The sequence below is a fragment of the Orycteropus afer genome, unplaced genomic scaffold, assembly GCF_000298275.1.
Source record: "Orycteropus afer afer isolate SDZICR_OR568_19922 unplaced genomic scaffold, OryAfe1.0 scaffold00074, whole genome shotgun sequence".
Classification (NCBI taxonomy): Eukaryota; Metazoa; Chordata; class Mammalia; order Tubulidentata; family Orycteropodidae; genus Orycteropus; species Orycteropus afer.
In genome coordinates, this window is record NW_006921661.1 from 9,903,087 (window position 1) to 9,926,067 (window position 22,981).

The 22,981-nt window shown below is 41.6% G+C and overlaps 1 protein-coding gene across 1 annotated transcript in view; it reads left to right on the forward strand.

Annotated features, from left to right (window-relative positions):
• The window catches only part of CLPB (caseinolytic mitochondrial matrix peptidase chaperone subunit B), a 217,569-nt gene that overhangs the window by 90,257 nt on the left and 104,331 nt on the right, over positions 1-22,981 (forward strand). Inside the window, exons 4-5 of the mRNA XM_007940977.2 lie at positions 9,371-9,474; positions 18,824-18,913. Of these exons, the coding sequence (XP_007939168.1) occupies positions 9,371-9,474; positions 18,824-18,913 (194 nt within the window). The remainder of the gene's footprint in view (positions 1-9,370; positions 9,475-18,823; positions 18,914-22,981) is intronic.

The window sequence follows — 22,981 nt, forward strand, 5'->3', positions numbered from 1 at the left end:
CTCAGCATAATGTCCTCCAAGTTCATCCACGTTATGCGGTGTTTTGCAGATTCTACATTACTCTTTAGCGTTGCATAGTATTCCATTGTGTGTATGTACCATAGTTTGGTTATCCATTCCTCAGTTGATGGACATCTAGGTTGTTTCCATACTTTGGCTATTGTAAATAGTGCTGCGATGAATGAACAAGTTTCTTAACTCCTTGGTGCCTCAATTTTCTTAGGTTTGACCTACCTCTTAGGGTTGTTGTGAGGATTAAATGAGTGACTATATATAAAATGTTAGAAACAGTACCTCCCACATAAAAAAAATCAAACCAAACTCATCAAACTCACTGCTGTCAGTTGGATCCTATTCATAACGATCCCTCCTTGGGTTTCCAAGGCAGTATCACTATAGAAGTAGAATGCCCAACCTTCCTTCCTAGGAGCGGCTTGTGGGTTTGAACCACCAGCCTTCTGGTTAGCAGTCAAATGCCTTAGGCACTATGCCACCTGAGCTCCTATATACATTAGCTATTAGTGTTAGACTGCTGTCTTCCTTCTACTTAGTCACATTCTGCATATCTGAGAAAGTAGATACTTGTACCAGCAGGCAGTAGAAATAAGGCAGAAAGAACACAGCTCTTAGCCTAGGGTTAGAGCTCACCGCTCCCATTCACATGCGGAACTCTTGCCAAGGTCTTAGCCTCTGGACTTGCCTTTTCCTCCCTGCGCCAGGCCAACCTTGAAGACCTGACCACTTCTGTTTAGGTAGATTTCCAGGCCTGCATTGTATACTACCCCTAATATGGCTAGCTCTGCCCTGTTGCTGCTCCCATGCCAGCCTGACAGCTTTACATTATCCCTTACAACCTTTACTTCAGAGTTTATAAGGCCCAGTCTTTTTGCTTAGTTCCCTTGGGCAAAGGTAAGAACTGAACAGATTCTGATGGGCACACAGGAAGGCTATTAGAGCCAAATTAGTACACCCTCTTGTACTATACCTCCTTCTCACTTATTGAGTATCTCATTAGTCAACATTTCACATTCACAACCACAGTAAAAAAATCTGTCATACTACTTTGTGCAGTAATGATGTACGTCTGGCAGTAATGAATGCAGAGGTAAGGCAAGAGTAACACTGGCTGTGATGATTAAGATTGTGTCAACTTGGCTGGGCCATGATTCTTAGTGGCTTGGCAGTTATATGATGATGCAATTTGGCAGTTATGTAATGATGTAGTTATCTTTCATTTTGTGATTTGATGTGGTCATTCTCCATTTTCACAGAACGCTAGTTTTCACATAATGGCCTGATCTTTGGAACCTAAGTATATCAGTAAGTGAGGAGTATAGTCGTTCTCTGGTTCCCCAAATTAGTAGGGAAATGGGATATCTGGAGATTATATCTAGCATTTGAAGTTGATATGGGCATTGGTAGGTATATATTTCCACAGAGGACAAATACTGAACTGTCTGAGAAAATAACTGATGTTCTTAAGCCTTTGCTCAGCAGTTGCTTATGAAGAAGTCATTATAGTTCCTTTGAAAGGAGATAACTTCTGCTCTAGAAAAAACATGATTGAGTGGGATGGTGTACTCTGCCCCTTTATTCCAGTTACTAAGCACACAGATTCCTGACCCATACACCACTATTTGTTGTCAGCTATCCAGATTGCTCAGTGGGCTTAAGCATAGCAAGGATTGTGAAGATGGCACTGGACTGGGTAGTGTTTCATTCCATGGTATGAGTCACTGTGAGTCAGACTCAACTTGACAGCACCTAACAACAACATTCAAATTTAAGGCAGTCACCCCTAAACCCATACCTACAAAATGGCAGTCAGTATGCCGGCACCAGAACAGAGGGGAGGTTACATTTGTCCTTTGGTAGATCATCTCTTAATAGCAGTGCCTGCCTTCCTTTGTGCCTATCAGATTCTGTTCTTATTGCTGACCCTATACTCCCCTTGTCAGCCAGGTGGGTTTGCTCATCATCTCCCCATTTAAGTCACTATGATGGTTATGTTTGTATGTCAGCTTGGCTGGGCCTGGTTGAGTGGCTGGCCAGCTGGTGGTAGTTATTCCCCATGATGAGACTGGCAGTCAACTCCATGGTAGGATCTACCATAAGCAGCTGAGTAGCTGCCTTTGCGATGTGGTCTGCTTTCTGTATATAAGGAGCAGCTTTGAGAATGGTCTCTAGCCTTTGGCACACTTGGACCCTGTATGTAGCTGTGTCATTGCTCAGCAGCCTGCTATGCTCTGCCGAAATGGCCTGCAGTGTGAATTGGTAACATCGGGACTGTGCCTTTTTACTTGTCAACCTTGGGGCTTCTCAGCCTCAGCAGCCAACAGCTGTCTGAGTGAAGAAATGCCTCTAGCTCCAGTGGGCTGGGAGCAGGAGGCAGAGCTGGACCCCAAGGTTGAGGGGCTTTCACTCAGCCCCTAGAGCCTGGCACTTTGAACTTGGATTTAAAGCTTCCAAATTGTAAGAATAAACTCCTGTTTGTTAAGGTCATCCCATTTGTGGTATGTATTTCCTGTCAAAGAGGCACTAGGTAACCAGAACAGTTACCTTCTCCCAAATACAGGCCTGAATTTGGGAATTTGTTTTTGTCTCACCAAAAAACATGAAAGAGGCAGAAATCACCTCATTTCCAAAGTACTGCTACTGGTTTCTGCTTCTTTTGTCTTGCCTTTATAAATATACCAGTATATTTCTTGGTTTCTGGCTGCTTACTTGGTTTTTGATCTACCACTCTACCTTACCCTTTAGTCCCTGTCCTCTGACCTAACTTTTGACTCTTTGACTCATACACACCTCTGACTTTCAACTTGGTCTCTAGCCCTTAGTTCTGTTTTGACTATGAACTTCTTGACACTCCTCGAGCCATGACTACTACTGAGCAAGGTCCTTGCCAACCTTGCCTTAGCTTTTTCTAACCTGGCTAGCCTCCCACCTTGTTTATGCCCCTCCTGTAGCCCAAAGTTCCAGTGAGGTTCTTTTGAACATCAAAGCTAGTCATGAGCCACACTCATGTATCCCTCTAGCCTGGTCTGGACTGACTCCTCCAAAAAGAGTCTGCTGCCTATGGAGTTCTGGGTTAGATGCCTTACCAAGTGTGTGATGGATGTTAGACCAAAAGCCTAGCCATCTGGCAAGATGTTTGGGGCCACTGAGCAGCCACAATTCCTCTGTTCTTAGTATTTCTTCACAGTAGGACTGCTGCCTTTCAAGTTTTATTAAAAGTGAAGGGAATCGTCTCTGTGAGGTTGCAGGATGAGTCACTACTTGAATGCTTACCTTCGTTGGCCTCCAAGTTTGTGAAGTGAATTGCTGGATCACTTTGATTGGGTTTGCAGCCCCAGGGCTGAGTCTAGTCATTCTTTTTCCCCATCCTGCTAGAACACTCTCTGCCCCCAAGGGCAGCATACTTGGTTGCTTGGACACATCTTACAGCCTGCAAATTGGACAGATGGAATCAATACTCTGCAACCTGGAGAGGCCCAGGTAGCAGAGTTAGTGACACTAGCTGCCTAGAGGGACAGCCTGCCATGGGAGAGGACATGATTGAATGTTGATTGGGCACAACAGCTGAGGATTAACCAAATTATTGTCCCTTTGAGTTTAAATCTTATCTCTTAGATTTGAAAACAAGCCGACTCAGGCAGAATACAGAAGAGCTGCCTTCTTGACACAGGGCTCTCTGCCTAATGAGTCGGTTGGGGGGATGATCAGGTGATGATCTGGTGGACACCAAGGCCTAGATTGATGTTATTATCACCAAGATTATATGGACAAAAGAACAAGAGCTCCTATTAGTGGAGCTCCTTCTATTTGCTGGGCACTATAGAATTTTACATACTTAATCTCACTCATAACCTGTAATCATAATCCTCATTATTCTAGTATGGAAATGGTAGCGTTTTGTTTTGAACCTAGCCATGTTGTCTTTCCATTTTAAGTGTCATAGTTTATACTTCTCTTGACTTCCCCACAGCCCAACCACATGATCAGTTACATAGTAGTAATAACTATTACTTGTTGAGCACTTACTATGTGTCAAGCACTGTTGTTAGCCCTTTACATATGTAAGCACTGCCATATGAACAAGGTATTCTTATTATCTCTGATAATTGCTATGAGGCTACAGAATAGTGATTTTCTGATTTTGTCATTCTTCTACATTTATTAAGCAGCTCTAATGATGTAGTGAGTGGTAAAGGCATTTGGCTGCTAACCAGAAGGTTGGTGGTGAAACAAAGATAAAGCAGTCTGCTTCCATAAAAATTTATAGCCTTGGAAACCCAGTGGAGGTCTCTATGAGTAGGAATTGACTTGAAGGCAGTGAGTTTGGTTTTGGTTCTTCATTTATTAGTTGTCATTTTAAAGTAAGGAAGAGCTTCCCCTTCTCCCCCACTTATTTATGAATTTATTTTCAGTAGGGACTCATGGAATCTTATTATTATATAACAGCTTGTAATTTATTTATTATATAATTTATTATAACATATCATGAATTACCTAATTTATTTATTATAATATGTTGTTGTTGTTGTTGTTGTTAAGTGCTGTCGAGTCATTTCCAACTCATAGCAACCCCATGCACAGCAGAACGAAACACTGCCTGATCCCGTGCCAGCCCCACAATCCCTGCTATACTTGACCTCATCATCACAGCCACTGTGTCAATCCATCTCGTTGAAGGCCTCCTCCTCTTTCGTCGACCCTCCACCCTACCAAGCATGACATCCTTCTCCAGGGAATGGTCCCTTCTGACAACATGACCAAAATAGGTGAGACGAAGTCTGGCCATTCTTGCTTCCAAGGAGCATTCTGGCTGCACTTCCTCCAGGACAGATGTGTTAGTTCTTTTAGCAGTCCATGGTACTTTCAGCATTCTCCGCCAGCACCACAACTCAAAAGCATCAACTCTTCTTCGGTCTTCCTTATTCATTGTCCAGCTCTCACATGCATATGAGGCGATTGGAAATATCATGGCTTGTGTCAGGCGCACCTTAGTCCTCAAGGAGATATCCTTGCTCCTCAGCACTTGAAACAGTTCCTTTGCAGTTGACTTTCCCAATGCTACACGTTGTCTAATGTCCTGACTGCTGCTTCCGTTGGCATCGATTGTAGAACCAAGCAACGTGAATTCTTTGACAACCTCAATCTTCTCTCCATTTATTGTGATGCTGCTCATTGGTCCAGTTGTGAGGATTTTTGTTTTCTTTATATTGAGACGTAATCCATACTGCAGACTGTATTCAATCTTCATCAGTAGGTGCCGTAAGTCATCCTCACTTTCAGCAAGCAAAGTTGTATCGTCTGCATATCTCAGGTTGTTAATGATTCTTCCTCCAATCCTGATACCACATTTTTCTTTATATAGTCCAGCTTCTCGGATTATTTGCTCAGCATATAGATTGAATAAGTGTGGAGAAAGAATACAATCCTGACGCACTCCCTTCTTGATTTTAAACCATGTAGTGTCCCCTTGTTCTGTTCGAACGACAGCCTCCTGGTCAAGGTACAGATTCCTCATGAGTACAATCAAGTGCTCGGGAATTCCCATTCTTCTCAATGTTATCCATAATTTGTCATGATCCACACAATCAAATGCCTTTGCGTAGTCAATAAAACACAAGTAAACATCTTTCTGGTATTCTTTGCCTTGAGCCAAGATCCATCTGACAACAGCTATGATATCCCTTGTTCCACGTTATTATAATGTATAATATGTTAAATAATGGCTTATAATCCATTATGAATACTGTCATTATTCATTTCAATGCACAGATGGTCCCAGTTTTTAAAGCCAGTGTTCTTAAGCTGTATACTACATTACCTCTCTGTCAGATACTACTCCTCACTGCCTTCAGTTATATGCCCATCAATAAGAGCCTTTTTGTGCCCTCTTGGCCTTCAGTTTTCTAGGAACCATGAAGACTAGTTCAGTCTTATCCAAATTATATGTAAAAGAAGAGTAAAAAGTCCTCAAGAGTGTATGAACTGTTGAATGGCAAATGAATTTGCTCTGTAAGCTAGCACCCTAATCACAATCTAAAAAAGAAAAAGAATCTCCAAGGGAGAACCTGAAGAATTCTATCATGAATTAAATATGAGTTTAAAACATGGATTTTAGCTACTCAGAGAGCCTTCTCCCTTCTCTTTGTAATCTTAATCCATATTCTGGATAAATCACCTGTGAAAGGTAATTTTTAAAGTCCTTTTAGGTAAAGTACATAGACAAGAGACTCACTTGCCTATGTTTGATCAGATGTAGAAGAACATCAGTTACATGAAAGATGGATTATGGTTGTTTGACTTACCTATAATGAATGTGTGTTGGTATGCATGGAATTTATTGGAATCTGGTCATCCATTAGGCAGATGGGTAACCAGGTGCTATGTCTGTTGAAAGTAATACACCCACTCCTCACTTATTGACATGATTAAGTTCTAAAGACCAGGTGGTTAATGTGAAAATAGGCATTATAAGAAAATGGAGGATGACCACATCATCATACAACTGCCAAATTACGTCATTTATGTAACTACCAAACCACTGAAAATCATGGCCCAGCCAAGGTGACACATAACCTTAAAGCATCACAGCCAGCTTTACTCTTGCCTTATATCTTAGCATTCATTACTGCTTAAATAATGCCAGGTGTATGTCATTAATACACAAAATAGATTGATTTTATACTATGGTCATAAATGCAAAGTGTCAGATAATAAGATAGCCAGTAAGTGAGGAATAGGTGTAATAATCAAACTGGGTAGTACAGGGAAAACCATTAACATTGCTGGTTTATGGGTATTGAAAAAACTATCAAAGAAGAAAAAACTAAAAATGTAATTTGTTTTTTAATAGTTAAGAGTAATTGTTTGAAATGTTTATCATTTGTCTTCAAAAGCATTAACAGTTTTAAAGATCAGTAAGCAAAAGATAAACATACTAAGAGAAAAGTAGGCAAAGAACATGAATAAGGGATTCATAAAAAAAAAAAAAAAACTGGCTTTTAAACATAAAAAAGTACATCCTCACTAGTAATCAAAGAAATGCAAGTTGAAACAGCAATATGATACTATTTCCTGTTAACCAGTTAACACATTCTGAAAAACAAAAACACCCTATTTTGTTGAAGGGAAGGCACACGGTTGCTCTCATACTTCATACTTTGCTAGGGAAAATTAAAATTGGTACAACTTTCTGAAAAGCAGTTTAATAATATTTATTAAAATGGTTATACTTTTTGACTTAAAACTTCATAGTCTAGGAATTTATCCAAAGAAAATAACCAGCGATATTGTGTTATTGATAATATTGAAATATTAAAAATAATCTAATTGTTTTACAATAGGGGACTGGGTAAATAAAGCATGGGATAGTGTTATAATGGAATACTGTGCAACCATTAAAAACAGTGTTGTAATTGGCATAACATAGTCCATAAAGACAGTGTTCTATGTCCTACTTTGAAGAGTAGCAACTGGGGTCTTAAGAGCTGGCGAGCAGCCATCTAAGATGCAACTATTAGTCTCTCCCCATCCAGAGCAAAGAAGAGTGAAGAAAATCAAAGACTCCAGGAAACAGTCAGTCCATAGGACTGATGGACCACACGAACCACAGCCTCAACTACTCTGAGACCAGAAGAACTAGGTGGTGCACGGTTATCAATACCCACCACTCTGAAAGGGATTACAATAGAAGATCCTGGACAGAGTGGGAAATAAATGTAGAACAAATTTCAAAATTATAGAAAAGATTAGACTTACTGGTCTGATAAAAACTAGAACCCCCAAGACTATGGCCTTAGACATCTTCAAACCTGGAACTGAAGCCACCCCTGGGAATCACCTTCCAAGCCAAATAATAGACAGGCCTATAAAGTGAACAATAACACCTATGAGAAATGTAATTCTCAGAACAGTTAACCACATGAGATCAAAAGGGCAGCATTTTCCCCAAAACAAAAAGGCAAAAGGCAGAAAGGGGCAGGAAAGAAGGACAAATGGAAATGGGGAACCCAAGGAGGACATGGAAAGAGTGCTGTTACATTGAAGGGTTTGCAACTAACGTTACAAAACAAAATATGTATGAATTGTTGATTGGAAAAATAATTTGGTTTGTAAACTTCCACCCAAATCACAATTAAAAAAAAAGACAAAAGAGTGTTATAGATGAATATTTAGTTAGTTTCTGGAAGTGTGTGCGTATGTGTGTGTGTGCATACAGTTTATGTATGATCCCATTTTTATAAATACATGTATATATTCATATGAAAACTGGAATAATTGTATATATACTAAAGCATTCACTTCTCCTAGATTATGCTCTCTGAGTTTTGTGAACAAGAAGGAAAGCATAAGCAGGAACATTACATAAAAGAGAAAGAAGAAAGAAAGCTAACATGAGCACTTCCTAGAGCAAACACTGTACAGTGTTTTATAAATGTATCTGATTTAACCTTGGAACAACCCAGTGCAGGCCCCTGTCTCTGGTTCTACTCCCTCTAGTCCATTATTACAGAGTCACTAGAATTATTTTTCTAGTGACAGAGTTCTGGAAGGAAATATACCCACCTCTGAAGCTGTGGTTACTCTTGGAGTTTAGATTAAGGAGGGTGGATATAAGGGAACATTTTAGTTTTTTTCATTTACTATATTTCTTCATGGTTTGAATGTTTTTAAAAGCAAGTATATCTTTTGTAATTGGGAGGAGCAAAGTATCTTTCATATCACTCCCCCTTTCAACCCTTCCGTGGCTTACCTCATCTCCCACTGTTCTTCCCCTTACACCCCAGCTTGTTTCTGTTCAGATCTAGCACGTGCTCTCACCACTAGGCTTTGTAAATATGTTGGGTCCTCCTACTTTACCATGCTAGATCTGGCTCTTTAGCCTTCAAATCTTAAATACCTTCAATACCTCTTCTTAGGGGAGGCCTTCCCTGATCCCCTCCTTTGTTTTGCTACTGCACATAGGACTTCTCTCATCATAACCTTTAACACACTTTGCTGTCATTTTATGCTGAACTGTTACCCTTCCTAGAAGACTGTAACTCCATGAGGGCACAGATTCCAGCACTAGAACAGTGACTAGCACAGAGTAGGCTATTTGAAAGTAATTGTTGAAGAGTTTGTAGTTGCAGAGACTGAGCCTTAGAGAGGTTGAGTAACTTATCCAGAGCTCTCAGCTAGGAAGCTTCCAAGCCAGCTTTCCTACCCTTATCTTTTACACTCCCAGAGTCCATGTTCTTTCCACTGTACCACACACATGAGCAGAGGGAGATGCACCCCAGAAACATGCTTCAGAATCTGGGTCTGCTTCCTGGGCCTTTCCTGATCCTGACACTTCTGTATTTCTGATTTCTTCCAGTGTGGTGCAGGTTCTGCTTGCCGCTGGGGCTGACCCAAACCTTGGAGATGATTTTAGCAGTGTTTACAAGACCTCCAAGGAGCAGGGAATCCATTCTTTGGAAGGTGAGTGTGGACTATCCTACTGCTCTGGGAGCTCTCTTCTGTGTGCATTCTCTTATCCCTGCTCTGTGCCAGCTTGACTAGCAGCTCAGAATGAAAGCCAGTCCCTTCTCTTTGGGAACTCCTGTTTAACCTGGAGGACTTGAAACAGATGTTTGTCACAGTCCCTTCTGGATCCATAATTGGTATTACTTCGAAAGTCTTGAAGAGTGAAATAGAGGTCTGACTTTGTGACAGATAGGAAGGGGAGAGCATTGATTTCAACTGTTGGTCTCCCAAAGGCAGAGACACCAAACTTGCGGAGTCCCAGTATGGGCAGTGGAGCAGTTGTCAATGAAATAATTAAGGCAGCTGCATGGAATGTGGATCTGGTCATCTTTCACTTCTGGCAGATTTAACCTTCCCCAGAACTAAGAAGCAGCCTCACTCCTTCCTCAGAAGAAACCTCAGAGCCTCGGGAGGTCCCTCAACGTTGCACTGAATACTGCCCCCCATTCCATTATGTAAAATACAATCCTTCGATGAGACTAGCTCCTCAGCTTAGTGTATGATTCAATTCAGCAGTCAGTCTCTCTCTGTGCCTTGATGCCTGTGCTTGTAAAATGAGGTCATTATCAGTGCCTCCTTCAGATGCTATGTGGGTAATTGTTAGAAGTTCCACAGAAGAAAAAGGTGGTGTTCACCTTTACTAGAGCTCAGTCACATGTCTGCTGGAGGGCCCCTGGACAGATCAATTTTGTTGCCTATGGTGAATAATTGTTTGAAAGTGGGTCGAGAATATAGTAGGTTGTTTTGGCTCCATGCAGAAATGAGTATTTTACATTTGAGCTTTTTGCTCATCCAGATTGTCCATACTGCCTGTCCACTATCTCGTAGAGGTTGAGATCCCCCTCATATTTCCAACAACAGAGCATCTGGGCATTGGCTACTTGAGGGTTGGCAACGATGCCAGGACAGACAGCCTTGCTGACTGCCTAAAGATCAGAAAATTGGCCTGGAGGAGGGTCCAGCTGGGGGAGCAATGTTCCATGTCCTCAGAGCTGTTGATGAGGCTGCCTGACTGATGTATGTTGTAGCCCAAGAGCAGAGGTGTCATTGCTGCCTCACAGAGAAAGTTCCTTACATCAGCAGCTTGAGGGATGTCCAAGAGCATTGGGGTACTGCTGCCCAGATAAAATGTAAAGTTGCCCTTCCCCTGCCTCACCACCTCTTGAAACCTGGTCCTTCTGTTAAGACTCCATTGCTCAGACTAGATCCTCCACAAAAGCCTTCCCTGTACTTGTCAGTAATTGCAACCTGCCCTCAGCTGCTCTTTTGAATGTTCTCTAAATCTTGGCCTCTTATATGGTTATTTGAACTTTAATCTGCCCATATGTCTTTCTCTCCTCTCAGTTGACAGTTCCTTGCATGTGTAGGCCATGACCTATGCCTCCTTGGGTTCCCCACTGAGCCTGGAGGAATTATGTTCATTTTGTGTTTCAAACACAGCAGAATTTCGTGAGTGCCAGACTTGCCCTATATTTGCAGCCTGACATGGGGGCTTAGCTGATACGGGCTTTCCTCACCAAAGCACAGCATTGCCACCCTCAGCTCTGTCTTCTGTTCAAGTGCTTTCACCAAAAATCAAAAAGGAGCATTTGCTTAGAGGGCGGGACCACATAGGAGGGGTGTCTTCTAATCTACTCTCAGAATCCCAGAGGGGTTCAGTAAACATTTTTGATTCACAGAATCTCAGAGCTGGAAGGCCATTTAGTCTAACCTCTCCTGACACATCAGTCCCCCACCCTCTAGGGTAGCAATCCTCCTGCAGCCTCCCTGACCCTAGCATCAACTTCTGTTTGCTTAGGGAACCCACTTCATTCTTAACACTAATTGTGGTTGTGTTTTTTTTTTTTAAAAAAAAAAAAAAAACTGGTTTTATTCAGTAGTCTGCCTTCCTGAACCCTCTCTTATTGTCAGTACTAAAGTTGGGAACCATACAGATCATGCCACCACTCTCTGCCCCATAGTTCACCTATTTTAAGGTAGTGATCATTTGCCTACTGTCTTCTCTTTTACAGTTCTTTCAACTGATTTTCATTCTGTCTTTATCTCATCCTCTGGATAGACTATACTTTTTCAGGGTCATTACTGAAATAACACTTCCAGGACAGAGCATATGTCTCTTGATTTGCCCTCTGTGCTTCTCCCAATGCAGACCATGTCTTCATTGAAGTTTCATAGCTTTATATTCTGATAGGAACTCTGTTAGCACAGTGGTTAAAGCATTTGACTGCTAATCCAAAGGTCAGCAGTTCAAACCCACCAGCCACTCTGTGGGACAAAGATATGGCAGTCTGCTTACAATAAGATTTACACTCTTGGAAACCCTATGGGATACTTCTACTTTGTTATATAGGCTTGCTGTAAGTTGGAATGGACTAGATGGCAGTGGATTTGGGTAATATTCTAATGGTTCTCTCCAGGTTGAAACTCATACTCAACATTCTAGATCAGTGGTCAGTAAACTCTTTCTAGAAAGAGCCTGATAGTAAATATTTTAAGCTCTTTAGGCTAGACATTTTCTGTCATAACAACTCAGTATGGCCATTGTAGTGCAAAAGTTGCCATAGACTGTGAATGACTGTGGCTATGTTCAAGTAACACTTTATTTACAAGAATAGGCAGCAGGCCAGAGTTGGCACTTAGACTATAGTCTGCTATGGTGTAGATATTTTCTTTTTTTATAGTCTAGATATTTTTCTAGAACAGAAATATCTGTTCTAGATATTTTCTTTTTTTCATCACCTCCTCTGAATTCTTTTTAACTCTTTCACCAGCCAGCCTGCATTCCAGATAGAGCCATAAAACCCATTGCCATCAAGTCAATTCATAGCAAACCTGTAGACTGATAGACAACAAAAATACTGGAAAAGGCTTATCATATCTCTCATGAAATAAAATAAAAACATTAACTATCTTTCTTATTCTGTATGATTTACAAATTTTATGAGTAAGCTTTCTGTGAATTGATTGATTTATTAGATTTTTATTGATTTAATTCCCATGTATACCAGGCACTGTTCTAGGTGCTTACAGATGAGATCCCTGCCATCATGGGCCTTAAATACTAGTCTGATTAAAATGGTTATTAGTACTCTGCTAAATCCAGAATCCTGAAGCACATTACAAGCAATTGCCCTTAGGACAATTTTGACCCATTATTCAATATTCATGGATATTTTTGTTGAAGCAACTGTGAATCCACTAAACTTTTTTTCCAGCCCCACTCTTCATCTTGTTCACAAAATTGTAAGAGATTTTCTGAGATTTCTTGCAAAATCAAAATGTGTGTAGCATTTGTTTAATTTTTCCTCTCCCAGTCACCCTTCCAGAAAGGAAATCAGGTTATACTGGCATGTTCATGTCTTGTTATTAGGAACCTATACTGGTGCCCAGTAATCTCTGAAGTGTTTAAGAAACATTTTTAAAATACATTCAAGAATTTTGTCAGGAGCTGTTGATAAATTCACTGTGCTTCAGCTTAGCCTCTCTCCACCTTTTTCTTTTCTTTTTTAAATTCCAGGCCACCTTTGCTTGCTACAGTTTTTGGTAGCTTATCTTACTGTATCAGTTTGGATGTGCTCTGCTCTCAGACTTCATGTACCTGCTTTTTACTCTGGAACCTGGAGAGTTATACTCCTTTAGCATCATTTTAGGGCTCTGTCCTTACCCAAAGCCTTCAGTTCTTTCTTAACTTTTTTTCCTTTACTTTTTGTCTTTAAGGCTATATCATTCTTTCATCCATGTGACTAGTATGTGTTGAGTGCCTACTGTATACAAGGCGCTGTACCTAGCTCTGGGTCATTCTCATTTATTAAGTAGAAGCAAGAGAGTCCTATGTTTTTTCTTTCTTTGAATTGGATTGACTTTTTCATGGGTAGTTATATGAATTGGAGGGAAGGGGGTGAGCAGAATAAGAAATGCAAGATATTCTTCCTTGCCTAGAATATATAGGCTCAAAAAAGTTGGGCAGACCTTCAATATTAGACCGTAAAGTCTTTGCCAGAGTCCATCAAGTTCACTAGATTTTAAACAGATACTTCTGTGAGCCTTAGCCTGTGCTCAGTACTCAGGGAAGATAGTGAACTATAGTTTGTGACCATGGCAAGTCCTCCTTAAACCCTAGTAATGCAACCCTTGTCTACCTTACCAGTATTGTCAGGAAGATCAATAGATAAAATGTGTGATTTGTGAATTGTAAAGTGTTCTATGGTTATAATTGCTTATCCTTTCTTGTATTTATAATTTAATGTGCAATTACTGAGTATCAGGTACTCTATTGCTGATGGGAATATAAAAAGTAATATATATGGTCTAGGCCCTCACAGTGCTTCCAGTCAAGTGAGAAGACAGATCTATTGGGGGAGGGGGCAAGAGGGAAATCAGTACAAAGTGATAAATTCAAAGGTAGATGTACAGCAGATATAGTCACTCTGAAAAGAGAGTGATGAACTCTGCCTGGGGGCAAGCTGGTGTCTGGAAATTGTCACAGGGTAAGTGACTTTGGATTGGATCTCAAGGATGAATCTATTGCCAGGCAAGCTGAGAGGGATGGACCTTCCAGATAAAAGGAATAACACATCATAGTGACACGGAGATGATGATGAGGGGTGTTGTTGTTGTTGTTGTTATGTGCCGTCGAGTCAAACCTGACTCATAGCGACCCCTCCTTGGGTTTCCGAGGCAGTATCACTACGGAAGTAGGATTGCCCAACCTTCCTTCCGAGGAGTGGCTGGTGGGTTTGAACCGCCAGCCCTCTGGTTAGCAGGCAAGTGTCTTATCCACTATGCTACCAGAGCTCCCATGATGAGGGGTAGCAGATGGAATTATTTGCCAAGACTAGAGAGGTAAACTGGGCTACACCTGGGAAGAACTTTGTAAGACAGTTCTCGGGAGTACATACTGTATCTTGAAGGCTGTTAAAGGATTTTAAGCAGGGGTCCATTCAGGAGGGGTGGAGGATGAAATTGAAAAGCAGAGATTAGCAATGGTTCTTGACCCTTTTAGGGTGAAGGGTCTCTTTGAGAAGCTGATGAGAAGCCACCCTTCTCTCCCCCAGAATGCATTATAATTTCTTGGAATTCCTAAAGATGATCTTTGTTGTTGTTCTTGTTAGGTGCCATTGCGTCAGTTCTGAGTCATTGCAACCCTGTGTACAGCAGAACAAAACACTACACTGTTCTGTACCATCCTCACAGTCATTATTATGTTTGAGCCCGTCATTGCAGCCACTGTGTCAATCTATCTTGTTGAGGGACTTCCCTATTTTGGTGACCCTCTACTTTACCTAGTATGATATCCTTCTGCAGGGACTGGTGTCTTCTGATAACATGACCAAAGTACGTGAGGCGAAGTCTGGGCATTCTCTCTTCTAAGGAACATTCCGGCTGTACTTCTTCAAAGACAGATTTTTTTGTTCTTCTTGCAGTCCATGGTATTTTCAGTATTCTTCAGCAGCCACAATTCAGATGTATCAATTATTCTTCAGTCTTCTTTACTCATGGTCCAGCTGTCACATGCATATGAGGCTATTGAAAGAAAATAACACAGCTTGGGTCAGGTGCGCCTTAGTCTTCAAAGTGATATCTTTGCTCATTAAAGAGGTCTTTTGCAGCATATTTTCCCAGTGGAATACTTTGTTTGATCTCTTGACTGCTGCTTCCATGGGTGTTGATTATAGATGCAAGTAAAATGAAATCTTTGACAACTTCAGTCTTTTCTCTGTGTCATGATGTTGCTTATTTGTGCACTTATGAGGATTTTTATTTTCTTTATGTTGAAGTATAATCCATACTGAAGGCTGTAATCTTTGATCTACATTAGTAAGTGCTTCAAGTCTTCTTTACTTTCAGCAACCAAAGGTTGTGTCATCTTCCTATCTCCAATTCTGATGCCATTTTCTTCATACAGTCAAGCTTCTAGGATTATTTGCTCAGCATAAGGATTTAATAAGTGTGGTGAAAGGATTGACACACACCTTTCCTGATTTTAAACCATCCAGTATCCCCTTGTTCTGTTCGAATGACAGCTTCCTGATCTATGTACAGGTTTCTCATGAGCACAATGAAGTGTTCTGGAATTCCCATTCTTCACAGTGTTACCCATAATTTGTTATGATCCACATAGTTGAATGCCTTTGCATAGTCAGTAAAACCCAGGTAAACATCTTTCTGGTGTTTTCTGCTTTCAGCCAACATCCATCTGACATCAGCAGTGATAACCCGCATTCCTTGTCCTCTTCTGAGTCTGGCTTAAATTTCTAGCAGTTCCCTATTGATGGACTTCTGCAACCATTTTTGAATTATGTTCAGCAAAATAATTTTACTTGCATGATAGATTAATGTTGTTCAATAATTTCCACATTCTGTTTGTTGGATTACTTTTCTTTGGAATGGGCACAAATATGGATCTCTTCCAATCGGTTAGCCAGGTAGCTCTCTTCCAAATTTGTTCGCATTAACAATTGAAGGCTTCCAGCATTGCATCTGTTTGTTAAAACATCTCAGTGGGCATTCCATCAATTCCTAGAGCCTTGTTTTTTGCCATTTCCTTCAGTGCAGCTTGGACATCTTCACTCAGTACCATTGGCTCTTGATCATATGCTGTCTCCTGAAGTGGTTGCATGTTGACCAGTTCTTTTTGGTACAGTAACTCTGTGTATTCCTTCCATCTCCCTTTGATGTTTCCTACAGTTTTTAGTACTTTGCCCATAGAATATGTCAATATTCGACTCGAGGCTTGATTTTTTTTCTTCAGTTCTTTCAGCTTGAGAAATGCCAAGTGTATTCTTCCCTTTTGGTTTTCTAACTCCAAGTCTTCACACATTTCATTATAATATTTTACTTTGTTTTCTTGAGCCCAAGGATGATCTTTGGGAATGGAGAAAACAGATGTTAGAAAAATAATAGGATGAGGTAAGTACTTAGTGGAATGTGAGAAGTGATAGAAGAGGAGGCATCCAGTGACACCTCAGTTTCTGATTTGGGTGAACGGTTAGGTATGTGGGTCTGGAGCTCAAAAGAGAAGTCGGGCAAGAGATAGAAATTTCTTCTTCTTTTCTTTTTTATTTTTGTTTGTTTTACATTCAATACTTCATGTACATTTGGTTTCATTCCCCAGTTACCATCCCCAACCTAACCCAGTCTTCTCCCCTCCCTGCCCAGTAACACCACCACCACCACCACCACCCTCCTCCCCTCATAGTTATGCACTCCTGCTTGTCCTGCATTTCCTCTGTGCAAATGTTGCCCCTCTGGTGCCCCGTGGTCAATTGCTCCAAGGCATGCATCTCCATAGAGTATGTGGGTGCGTCATGCTGGGTTGAGTGGTCTGCATGTACATCTTGTTTACTATTGGGCTGAGAGCCAGCCCCTGGGAGTGAGTTTTATTCCAGGCCCGAAGTGTATTCCAGGGCCATAGTATTGGGGGTCCCACCAGACTCCATCCGACCAGTAATTTTGGTCATTATTGTGTTTTTGGATTTTGTTCCATGTTTTTCCTCCCACTCTATCCAGAAATTTAGGAGTTGCCAGCATTTGCTTGATAGTTAAAACAATGGATGTAAGTGCAATTGCCCAGGGAAGGATTTAAAGTGAAGGTGTAGAGTCGTAAGCTAAGGACATGTGCCTCACTCAGGAATGCCAACATTTAAAGCATGAAGAGAGAAGAGGATCTGGGCACAGAGACTAAAAGGTATCAGAAATCAAGTTGTTTTTCCCTCAGAGAAGCATTGTATCTGTTCTGCCTGCACAGAACAGACATAGCTGAGGGAGGAAAGAAACTCCTCTGCCTTCTTCACTGAGACTTTGTCATCATTTGTTCCATTCCTAGCAAAACCCTTCTCCTGTATTACCTATGAGCATTGCTCCTTAGCAAGAAGCCGGCTCAGCTTAGTGCCTACAGCATCTTCCATCCTTGTCTGGTGCAGGTGACCAACCCTCTGCTTGATATGCAAACCTTGTTGGCCTGACTGTTCTGTCCATACTCTCCACCCATTAGAGTGGCATCTTCACAAGGTCAGGCTTCTGTGTTATGCAGTCATGGTTCATCCATGCTCTGTTACTGTGTGATCTTGAGCAGGTAATTTAAGGTCTTTGAATTTCAGTTTTCTCATCTATTAACCCATCTTAAAGGCTGGCGGTTCAAACCCACCAGCCACTCCTCGGAAGGAAGGTTGGGCAATCCTACTTCCGTAGTGATACTGCCTCGGAAACCCAAGGAGCTGTCAGAAATGCAAGCGAGTACTCAGAGTGCCTCTCATATGTACAACTAAAACAATAAAACACGGCTATGAGTCGGGGCCGACTCGACGGCAAATAACAACAACAACAACATAGAGTTGATGTGGTGATTGGAGATACATATAATTAAGGCACAATGACATTTGATGAAAAATTTCTCTATGGCCATAGATTTTGGCTCAGGGTAAGGTAGGAAGCCTCTCTTTGGTTTCCTGAGGAATGTACCACTCAAAGGTGACTAATGGAAGCTGGATGTCTGGCCATCAGGGATGCTGTAAAGGAGATCCAAAGACCTGGGGCTTTGGATTATATGGCCTCCAAGGGCCATGTCAGCCCTCTGATTTCTGAGGTTCTAGAAATCTCTAGACTCACCATCAGAGCCAGTAGTGTACTTGGAAGAAGTGGGATTTGAGCTCAGCTCTGGAAGGTCAAGAGGAAGGACAACAAGAAAAGATATTCTAAGTAAGTCCACAACTTGAGCAAAGGCACAGAGATGGCACAAATATGGAGAGGAGAGTGGAGATCATGGCTGTGCCTCTATCAACTCATTTCCCCGCTTCAGACACATCCCATTCAGTGCCTCGAGCGCCACCCATGCCCACTCCAGGAGAGTCACTTGTGGCTGGCTGATAGGCCCTGATCCTCAGGTGAAGGAGGCAATAAATTAGTGGTAACAGTAAACAAATTGCCCAGCCAGGGATGCCGCTGGCTGCTTATAAGTAACTGTTTGTTATAAACATGGGGTGTCTGGGGCTGTCAGAAATGCAAGCGAGTACTCAGAGTGCCTCTCATATGTACAATTAAAACAATAAAACACGGCAGAAACGTGGCCAGAGCAGGGCTGTAAATCAGCTTCTCTTCTCAGCTCCAAGTGGTGGCTGAATAAAGATGTGTTAGTTGTATAGAAGCTGGATTGGCATAGGGCCCCTCTGGTGGTAAAAGGCCTGACTTGCCAGGCTCAACTTGCTGGGGCCAATCCCACCAGCCCCAGTTGGCCCTTTCCTTATAGGCACTCTAATAGCTGCAGGTCCTAGCCTGCTCCAGCTGACCTCCCCATCTCTGTCTTCAGATAAGGGACAAGACAGTGCAGGCTGGCGCATCACTAACCAGTGGACAAGTGCCCTGGCGTTTAGCAGGTGGCTAGGAGTCCCCACTGGCGGTAATGGAACTGCTCTCTATATTTCTCTTCCTGTCTAGGACATTGCCAAAGAGTGGGTTCATCCCAACCCATCTACTCACCTGACTGCTGTATATGTCAACTCAGCACCCACTACATACTCAGCCTTGCCTAGATACAGCAGAGTTCAAACTCTGATGGGAATAATAAGACACCCAATGAAATAAGAGTATAGGTAGCTTGCATAAGAACTGCCTAAACAGCTTGTTTAAAACACAGATTTCCTGGGCCACACTACTAGAAGTTCTGACTTGGTAGGTCTGGGATGGGACTAAGAATTTACATTTCTAACATCCTCTCACTCTTTGAGTAGCATGGTCCAGAATACAGGCATTGTGGCCTTGTGCTTGAACTGCTTAAAAACTCATCTGAAACTTTGCCTCCCTGGAAAAGACCTTATTTTGCCCCCTTAAGCTTCACTGCTAGAGAGGCATGTGCCTAAGCCATGGTGTTATGGGTGTGTTGTTGTTGTTGTTATGTGCCGTCGAGTCAAACCCGACTCATAGCGACCCCTCCTTGGGTTTCCGAGGCAGTATCACTACGGAAGTAGGATTGCCCAACCTTCCTTCCGAGGAGTGGCACTTGATATTGTGACACTTGGAGCAATTTTATGCACCTCTCAGAGGCAATCTCCTTATTTGTAAAATAAAGGTTATTGGGAGAGTTAGAGATAGTATGTTTTATGCCTAACCAAAATCCTAGAAAATAGAAGGAATTCCATTAATGTAAGCTTCTGTTTTTTGTTTTTAATTTTTATTGTGATTTGGGTGACAGTTTACAGAGCAAATTTGTTTTCCATACAGCAGTTCACTTACACTTTGTCTCATGACATTGGCTGCAATTCCCACAATGCAACAGCTCTCTTCCCACTTCTGCCCATATTTACCTCTTCCCTATGTCCTTCCCTCCCATGCACTCCTGCCCCCCCAAGTCGTCTCCCTGTGCATACACAGCCCTTCTGTTCTACCATGGTCGATTTCTCCAAGGAGGATATCTACCTGTTGTAAATGTTCAGCTTACATGCCTGTCTTTTGTTTGGCTGGAAGCCACAGAAGTGGGTTCAGTTCCAGACCTGAAGGGCAGCTAGGGGCCATAGTCCCAGGGGTTCTACCAGGCTCTATCAGACCAGCAAACCTAGTCCCTTTTTTTTTTTTTTAAATGATTTTGAGTTTTGTTCCACATTGTTCTCCCACTCTATCCAGGATCTCCTACATAGATCCCCCTCCGAGTGGTTGACAGTGGTAGCCAGGCACCATCTGTAGACTTCAATTTTTACATCATCGTTATCCTCATTATACCCTTATGGAACTACATTCAGAGTCTTTGACACAACCTTCTGAATGCTTTTCTGTCTGTTATCAACAAGCAACCAAATATTATTTAGAATCCAAGCAAGGAGTGGCTTTGGGCAGTTCTCTTTCTCTCTGAATCTTGATTTTCTCATCTTTAGAGAATATTTCCTGCTGTACAGGCTTGTTGTCAGTATCAAATTGAAGTGTTTTCTAAAGCACTTGAGAAAATGTAAGACATGCAAATGTAAGGTGCTATCAACAACAAGGAAGACTGGGCAATCTACTTCCATAAAGATTTACCACCTCAGAAACCCAAAGGGAGTTGCTGTGAGTTGGAATCAATTTGATGGCAGTGAGTTTGTTTGTTTGTTTGTTTGTTTGTTTCAGTCAACAACAATACTTAATAAAGATTGAAGATGTGCCCAAGATGGTATTTGACAAGGATTCAATCAACCTACAGACAACATGGGCTATCAGAGCTCAAAAGGGAATATCTGTGGCTGAAGCAGTCAAGGAAATAATTTGAGCCTCAAAAGTGTGGGATGGTTTTGGAAAGGTTTCAGTGAGTTGGTGTGGTTGGGTGTAAGTGGAGAAGGGATATTCTTTGCCTAAAATACTCAGATGGAAAACAGAAAAGTAAGTTTCAGGCCAGCAAGCAGACTTCTTATTGGTGAAACATCCACACAGCAGAGGATTTGTTTCAGAGAGTACTGAGCAGTAAAAATTCAACAGTAGTAGACTGAGGCCAGATCAAGATGCTTGGACTTTATCCTTTAGACAGAAGGGAACCTTGAAGGTCCTAGAAGACAGGCCATTGCAGGAACTGATTCTTCCAGGGTAAAGAAGCAGAGAGAAATGGTGATGAGACCACAATGATGATGATAGCAGCAGCAGGTAACATTTATTGATACTTCCTATTTATTAACAGCAACCCTATAATGGAGGCACTCAGGAAATTGAGGCAGAAACATGATGCCAAATGCCAGCAGAGCTGTCTCCTGCTCTGTATAGAACTCAATCAGCAGATCAGTTTGTATGTGTCTCATACTTTGTCAGGTCAGCTTAGAACCTCTGGCTTGTCCAAAGTCTTAGAAGGCTTAGGAATCAACCAGGTCAGAAACACTTTGGCAAGTTATTATTTTAAATCAATGTCCCTGCCTCTTCCTCATCATTGTTCACACCCACACAGAACCTTATCACATCTCCAGGGCCAGTGGTTTTATGTGTCATTTCTCAGCAGCCGTGGCCATTGTAGAGTCACCAGCATAGACAATGCACTGTGAGTCCATCAGGCATTTTGGCTGACAAAGACTAAGTCTGTCATCCTGTTAGTTAATTGTTTCCATCCTTTCAGTCTTCCAACCCTATGTATATATATTTGACTAGGGGAGAGAGATAGACTAGTTGCCATGTTTTATTAAAAAGAATAAATTCTATTGCATTTATAAGAATAAGAAAAAGTAGAATGGGGTGCCAAAGAACTAGTCTTGTGATTTTTAACTGATTTACATATTTTGTATATAAATATTTTTTCATCAAAAGTTCCAAATCAGGCATAGGTCCCACACACCACACAAAATATATTAGAGACATTTATATGGATAGCAGGAAGGGAGACAGAGGGCTGAAATTTTCCAGGCACCCTGTGATTGATGGGGGCTGAGGCTCCCCCTGACGCTTTATTGAGTTTCCGATGATTATCTCTCGCTGAGACATTTTTTACAGATGACGGTCGAGCTGTCACAATGGACCATGGGGGAAAAAAAACCAACAATAATAACACTTTAATCTTTTTACTGCACTGCTCCCTAGTATCTCAGATTCATCTTCCCTGACGCACGCAGTTCATTATTCTGCCCCTCCCTGGATGGGAAATAAAGGAAAATAAATATATATGTAGACACAGTTACCCACATACATACACACACACACGGAGTATATAAAAAAGACCACCTCAGAACCAGAGAGGGGCAGAATTTATTGTTCTTTTTGCAAGTGTTGAGGTTTATTAGTAGAGATGCTGGGTTGGCTTGGAATTGGCTATTAATTACAGCATTTTGTATTTGTTTTTTATTGCGAGTTTTTAACATCTTGAAGAAAAGGCAGAGGAGAAGCAAGCAGGTGTAGGGATGGGGAGCACAGAGGGACCAAGTTTGACCAGTCAAGTAGCATAGCTAGCAGGCTCTTTCCTCTTTTTGCCAGCCTGTCCCTGAGGATCCCTGGAGCTGAAAGAACACTGCTTTGGTTAGGAGTGAGGAAAGGATGAATTTGGAGTAACTACAGGGTAACTTAGAGAAAATCTAGATACCTGTATGCTACTACTCTGAAACTTAGGAGAGATGGGAAGTAGAAGACATTCAAACAGTTTTATGAATCTCTAGATAACCAAATAACACATTCTTTTTTTTTTTTTTAATTACGATTTGGGTGAAGATTTACAGAGTAAATTCACTTTTCACACAGCAGCTCACACACACTTCGTCTCATGTCATTGACCAAAATTTACATTCTTTTTTTTTTTTTTAATTACGATTTGGGTGAAGATTTACAGAGTAAATTCACTTTTCACACAGCAGCTCACACACACTTCGTCTCATGACATTGACTACAATTTCCCACAATGCAACAGCTCTCCTCCCACTTCCTCCACATAGTTACCTCTTCCCTGTGTCCTTCCTCCCATGCACTCCTGCCCCTCAAGCTGTCTCCCTGTGCATGCACAGTCCTTCTACTCTTCCATGATTGTTCTCTCCAAGGA